Below are 7,292 nucleotides of genomic sequence, written 5' to 3' on the forward strand. Positions count from 1 at the left end.
ATATACTAGAGAAATAAAAGAGACATTCTTCTTTTAGGTAATTTAATATTTGTTGCAAACGCCTACCATAAATTTTGATTCAGAAAGGTGGAAAAACCCAATAACCATAACGCTTATCAACTTCATGAGATTTTATGTTCTAGAACAGGGGTTCAGAGGCCAATAGCAGAGCCTGAACTCTTGAAAGGAAAAAGAGGAAAAGTAAAGCAGAATGGGGATGTAGAGGGGCAGGCGCCACCCTCCTTGTTGCCTGAAGTTCACCTGTGACTTGTCTTCACTAAAGAGATGTTCAAGTTATCTATTTTTAAAGTGAGTTTTCGTAGTTTGTGTTTTTCAAGGAATTGGTCCATTTCACTTAAGTTTTAGAATTTGTAGGCATGAAGTTGTTCATATTATTCCCTTATTTTACTTTCAATGTCTGTAGGGTCTGTGATGATATCATCTTTCATTCCTGACTGGTAATCTGTGTCTTTCTGGTCATTTTAGCTAGAAGTTTATCAATTTTACTCATCTCATCGGTGACTATCTTAATTGCCAAATCCAGTGGTCTCTTGTTTGTGCTAAACTGACTTGACTCCTGTGCATCTTCTGACACTTCCAAAAGCCTTTGACTTCTATAACACTCCTCTACCTCTCTGCCAGCTTTCTTTCTCATTTTTGTTCACAGTTCCTTTCCATCCTTCAAAACTCTGCCCTTGTCCTCCAGTTTTCTCTTTAAAATTGCTCCCTAGATTAGGCTATTTCTTCCACTCCCTTTATCTCCTGGCTCATCTACAAACTGATAGCTCACAAATGTCTATCTCCAACCCAACTTCTCTCTGGACCTGTATTTCCAACATTCTACTGGACATCTAAACCTATATTTCTACGTTCAGTAATGAAAGCACCATTCCCCTCAAACTTGAAAATCCTGAGGCATCTTTCACTCATTCCCATCCTTCAACTTCTCCATCCAACCAAACTCCACTTTCTCTCTAAAACAGCTCTTCCATCTAAGCACCTGCCGGATCCTTTTCCCCACCTGGATCTCTTTGACCTGTCTGCCTGATTCTGAGCCTGTATCAGTTCTTACCCAGATTAATTGGCACTCATCCCCTATAAGCCACTGACCACATGAAAATCAGAGCTATCTGTCTGAATATACGTATCATGCCCTTCCTCTTCAGTGCTCACTGCTGGCTCCAAGATAAAGCCTTCACAGTTGGGTCTCCCTTGCGATCCAGTGCTCTGCTCTTCCTCCCCACACCTTCAACAGCAGCCACACCAGCCTACCTGCACACTAATGGACATTTCAGGGGTTTTCCTGCCTCCACTTCTGGGCCCATTCTGTCTCATTGGATGAACTCTGAGTCATGCTTCCAGACCAGATTCAGAGGCTACCTTCTCTGTAAGGCCTTTAATTTTTCAATTTTCCTCTTTCATTAAGGCATGATAACATATGGTAAAATGCACAGATCTTATGAGTGTGGTTCAATGAGTTTTACAAGTGTATACACCCCAATCAATATACAGAGCACTGCCATCACCCCAGAATTCCATGATATGTCCCTCCCAGTCTCTCTTCTCCTTCCACCAGAGGCAATTACTGATCTGATGCTATCTCCACAGATCAGTTTTACTTGTTCTTGTACATCATTAAAGTGGAATCTACAGAAATTGTTTTTTAAACGTCTGGCTCCTTTTGCTCAGCACAAAGTTTTGCGAGTGATCCATGTTGTTCTGTGTATAAGTAGTTTATTCTACTTAATTGTTGAGTGAAAGATGTACCACAGTTTGTTTATCCATTTACTCACTGATGAACACATACCGTTTTGTTTTTGTTTGTTTTGTGGGGAGGGCTATATGAAGCTATCTGCATCCTTCTCTGCCCTTCCCTCTTCTTAGCTACACAACACAACAGTTTATTGTATATGGGTCTCTCTCCCCCACTTATCTCTAAGCCCCTTTGTGATAATATTTAATATTTCTTGGGCACTGACATGTGACAGGAACTGTGCTAAGAACTTCACTTGTATTAACTCACTCCATCTTCACAACAATCCCATGAGGTAGACAATCCGTTACACCCATGGCAGAGAGGCAACTGGGGCTTGCAGAGGTCAAGTTACTTTTCTACATTAACATTTGGCAAGCTGTAGAAGCAAATCAGAATCTAGATGTGCCGATGCCGTCAGCCTACACTCTTAACAGCTACGTCACAGGCCTGGTAAATCCTGGGTTCTTGTTTTTTAAAATTTAATACTTTTCTAAAGAAATCCAGTACTCATCAAATGTGACAGTGGTTGCTCCAAGAAGATGCGCTTTCTTCTTCCCTGGCAGAGCTAAGCAATCACCCCTGCAAAATGATTTCATGGTATACTCTTGTTTCAAAGCAGCCACTTTATTTTGCTCATGATTTTTTGAGTCAAAACTCTGGGAGAGCTCGGACAGGAAGCTCTCGCGTGGGGTCTCTCATGGGCTGCAGTCAGATGCCAGTTGGGGCCGCAGACGTATGGGGCTGCCTGGGTGGGTGCCTACGATGGCCCGCTCACATGGCTGCAGTTGATGGTGACTCTAAGCTGGAGGCCCAACTGGGGCTGTCGACTCGGGCGCCTACAGGGGGTTTCTGCAGCACAGGGGTCTTGGGATGATCATACTCCTTACACGGTGGCTGGTTTCCTCCACAGCAAGTGTCCCAAGAGAACCAGGCAGAAGCTGCAGGCCTTTCACGACCCAGCTCGGAAGTCATGGAGCATCCCTTATGCATGCTCTACTGGTTTAAAAAGTTCCAAACCTGCTCAGATTCCAGGGCACGGGACACAGACCCACCTCTCAATGGATGGAGTGACAAGGTCACACTGTAGAAGAGCTCGTGGGATGGGGAGAGTGCTGTGGCCATCTGTGGACATCCCAGTCTTCATGTCCATCCTCTTAGGACCGCTCAACTGCAGGCATTTTATGTGCAGCATTTACGGAAAAGATTTTCAATTGGAAAACCCCTCTTTGTGAGCAATAGAGCCCTCCTTCATGGAATGTCGGGAACTAAACAAGTAGATCCATTTTTAAAGTTTGTTTTATGTGAAATAGTTACTTTACTCAGTGTGGGAACAAGGATCACGTGCTTTTTAGAAGACCCTAAGTAGTAAGTGTATAACTTTGCCTGTCACCTGGATCTAGATGAACATCATCAGATATTTTGTCCTGCAAATTATATAATCAAGGGGGACTGTGAACATCTCCAAGTGAAATAATGCTATAAGAGCTATACAACAATTTAATCCAAGATTTAATGACTTACAGCAGGAATCGGTAATTTCTAAAACGTTTCTTAACATAACCGCCATGGTAAAGCTTAAGTAACAAAAGCCCTGCTCCGACCTTACCTGGCCTCACGAACATGCAGCTGAGGGTAATGGCTGTGCCTGTGACATATGTGCACGGCAAAGTCCTCATCAAACGTCAGGCATGGGACACTCCCCAGTTGGTTAAAAACAGTTATTAGAGTCGAGCCTAAATCACAGAGATCAAGAAAAGTGGTCTCGTTTTAGCACGGAATAACTTCAGGACTTCAAAACAAAATGTAGTTTCCACTTTTCCACTGTGCTTTAATTGTTATAATCAAATATGCACATAATACATTGAGGGCCTTGAGACTTTTTTATGTCTCATCCCAAAATGCCCAGGTCTGAGCATGAATGCTCTGTATTAACTACTGGAGATGTGGGGTGGTTGGGCAGGCCTTACCTAAGCTCATGTAGGACGGTACTATGAGGAATATGAAGTGGAGGTCTGGCACTGCCTTAAACACAGTCCTGGTGAGGGAAAGACAGGGTGGGCGAGTGTTAATAACAAAGTGTTAATAATAATAGCAGGCACCTTATTGAGACAAATGTTGTCTCTTGTACAAAAGTGAGGTGCTCATTACCCAGATGTGCTCCTTTCCTCCCTGCCCGCAAAGGCAAGATCATCTTCAAGGCAATTTCTTTTTCTTCACTATTTCTTGGATTCCAAACGTCCCCTTTTCTATCTGCCCCATGGTGGCCGAGAGAATAAAGGGTGCCATGTTCACTCAGCACGCCACATTTCTGTTAGTATTAACCTTTGACCTGTCATCTGGATGGTCTGGTATGACATTCCAAAGTGACTTGAAAGCTGAGGGCACCACCCCAAATGTCTGTACAGGCTGTCCGAGGCACCTCGCCAGCACTCGGCAGTCCTGCAGATCGTGTTTCGACACGCCATATTATTCCAGATGCTTCTGCAGTCTGTCGTGCCAACAAACATTTTTAAAGATATAATTGAGGAAAGTTATTTTTAGAAACACCCACACTTGTGGCCCCAAAATCCTTTGTTTTTTTAAAATAACTGCACTATCTACCTGTTTGCCTCAAGTGACAGCCAGTTAAAGGTGTGTGAGGAACAGATCTCAGATCCGAAGAGATAGATTACCTTCTTTCAGAAATATCACTGTGATTCAAAGCAAATGCTTTAATATGGCCAGAAATTACAAGCCAATTAAATATCTCAGTGAATTTCATGTAATTTAAAAAACATTCCAAACACGCCCACGCTGTCTCTTTGGCATCACTCACCGAATGATCTCTTTGCAGCAGCCAACGGAATACTCGTCTACGGCCACGAAGAGGTGCATAAACAACGTGTTGAGAGGCTGCAGAGAAGAGAGCACGGATTACAGGCTGAATTAGCACTGGTCTGGGTCAGACTGGGGTGGAGGAGGGTTAGGGCAACCAGGGACAGAGCCGCCAGGCATTGGTGGCTGATAGTTTCTGTCTAAGTCTTGAGACACCCAGGCAGCGTCCGAGCTGTTCCACAGACTGTCGCCTTCCATTCTCCTAACTCAGAATTATTCAAGGAAATGGGAACTGTCAGTGAGTCTGAGCACCCAGCTCTCCGCCTTGCACCAGCTGGGGGCAAGGAAGAGCCTGCAGCAGAGTGAAATCGATTATTTACTCAGTAGTCCTGTCCTCAGGGCCGTCTATGCCAGTGAAAGACAATCACCCTTCTCCTGAGCCCTCCAGTCAACAGCTGCTGCCCTATTCAAGGGTCATGAAGGAAAGAGTCTCTTAAGAATTTGCGGGATGGAAGGCAGATGCCACATTATGAATCCAGCAGCTTGTTTTGTTCGACATTCCCAGAGTCAGAATCAAACATTACTCTTGGGATTCTGAAAACCTAGGAGTGGAAAACTCAAAACAGCAAGATTCTAACATGACTTTCAAGTTAAATCTTTTGAGCTTTTAGACAGCTTTGTTCCATAACTTCTGAAGACTTTTTAAGTAGCCTAAATAATACACAATTGTTCTATACACTCCACATGTCAGTCCGCTCATCTCCGTACCTCTGTGTTTATGGGCAAATCTTCAAATTGTAGAAACAACACAAATGTGATGTGGTTGTGGTTAGGGCAGTACTAGCGCCCAGCCTAGGATAAAGAGTGCTCTCTGTGTTTCTTGTTTTAGGGGCAACTCTCCAGGAGACCTGGGGTTACTAACTGCACATCCACGTGTCTTGGTCTCCACTCCTGTAATGGTGTGTGCCTTAGAAGGAGCTGTTGCTCTTGCTGTCAGAAGCCGTCGAGTCGACTCTGACTTATGGTGACCCCATGCATACTGGACTTAAGATGGTGAGAGAAGAAACATGAGTTTCATTCACGAGCCTGGAAACTCCCAAAAGGAAAACAATACACAACAAACCCCAAAGTCCAGATAACAACAGCACCAGCACCAGCAGCAGTAACAATGGCACTATTTTAAGCACATATTAAATTCTATATATTAACTCATTTAATCCCATAATAAACTTACTCAACATCTGTTTTACATTCTGAACACTACTAGCCTTAGGAGTACATGGTTTACTGCTTGGTTGATTTGTCTCAAATCTCTACTTCCATCAGAAATATTACAATTCAAGATTCATTCTTTAACTTTAAGATAAAGATCATTACTTCAAATGCAAATACTCCTGGGACACAGAATGCATCAGGTCTTAGTGCTCTATACCAACACCATCCAACAGGAGAATGATGCCAGCCACAAGTGCAAGCCACGTATATAACTTTAAATTTTCTTTTTATTTTTTCCCATACAAAAATTTATACATAGTTATGTGACTTTAATTGCTCTCCCCATACTGTGACAGCACCCTCCTCCTTTCCACCTCTGATTCCTCATGTCCGTTCAACCAGCCTCTAACCCTCTCTGCCTTCCCATCTCACCTCCGGACAGAACCTGCCCATTTAGTCTCTTGTATCTACTTGAGCTAAGAGGCACACGCCTCACGAATATCACTTGAAGTCCCACAATCCAGTCCAATCCCTGTCTGAAGAGTTAGCCTTGTAAATTATTTTAGTTCTGAGCTGACAGAGAATCTGGGGGCCATGCTTCCCAGGGTTCCTCCAGTCTCAGTCAGACCATTAAGTCTGGTCTTCTTAATAGAATTTGAGTTCTGTACCTCACCTTCCCCCTGCTCCATCTGGGACTCTCTGTTGTGTTCCCTGTCAGGGCGGTCACTGGTGGTAGCTGGGCACCATCTAGTTCTTCTGGTCTCTCTCAGGCTGATGAAGCCTCTGGTTTATGTGGCCCTTTCTGTCTCTTAGGCTAATACTTTCCTTGTGTCTTTCGTGTTCTTCATTCTCCTTTATGCCAGGTGGTTGGGACCAACTGATGCATCTTAGATGGCCACTTGCAAACTTTTAAGACCCCAGTCGCCACTCACCAAAGTGGGATGCAGAAGATTTTATTAATAAGCTTTGTTATGCCAATTGACCTAGATGTCCCCTGAAAGCATGGTCCCCAGATCCCGACTCCTGCTACTCTGACTCTCAAAGTGTTTGATTGTATTCGGGAAACTTCTTAGCTTTGGTTTAGTCCAGTTGTGCTGACTTCCCCTATAGTGTGTGCTGTCCTTCCCTTCGCCTAAAATAATACTTGTCTACTATCTAGTTATTAAATAACCGCCTCCTACCTCCCCACCCTAGTAACCATCAAAGAATGTTTTCTTCTGTGTTTAAAACTTTTCTTGAGTTCTTATAATAGTGGTCTTATACAATACTTGTCCTTCTGTGACTGACTAAATTCACTCAGCATAATGATCTCCAGCTTCCTCCATGTTATGTTTCATGGCTTCATCGCTGTTCTTTACCGCTGCTCTTCATCATTATCCATTGTGTGTATATACCATAATTTGTTTATCTATTCGTCCGTTGATGGGCACCTAGGTTGTTTCCATCTTTTTGCTATTGTGAACAGTGCTGCAAGAACGTGGGTGTGCATATATCTATTCGTGTGATG

At 43.5% G+C, this 7,292-nt stretch overlaps 1 protein-coding gene across 1 annotated transcript in view; it reads right to left on the reverse strand.

The window, feature by feature from the left end:
• Positions 1-7,292, reverse strand: part of CFAP61 (cilia and flagella associated protein 61) — a 324,874-nt gene that overhangs the window by 306,085 nt on the left and 11,497 nt on the right. Inside the window, exons 3-5 of the mRNA XM_004376425.1 lie at positions 4,572-4,648; positions 3,724-3,791; positions 3,363-3,489 (exon numbers count right to left, since the gene is read on the reverse strand). Coding sequence (XP_004376482.1) covers positions 3,363-3,489; positions 3,724-3,791; positions 4,572-4,648 — 272 coding nt within the window. The remainder of the gene's footprint in view (positions 1-3,362; positions 3,490-3,723; positions 3,792-4,571; positions 4,649-7,292) is intronic.

This window comes from Trichechus manatus, unplaced genomic scaffold (assembly GCF_000243295.1).
Source record: "Trichechus manatus latirostris isolate Lorelei unplaced genomic scaffold, TriManLat1.0 scaffold00042, whole genome shotgun sequence".
In the NCBI taxonomy this organism is placed as follows: Eukaryota; Metazoa; Chordata; class Mammalia; order Sirenia; family Trichechidae; genus Trichechus; species Trichechus manatus.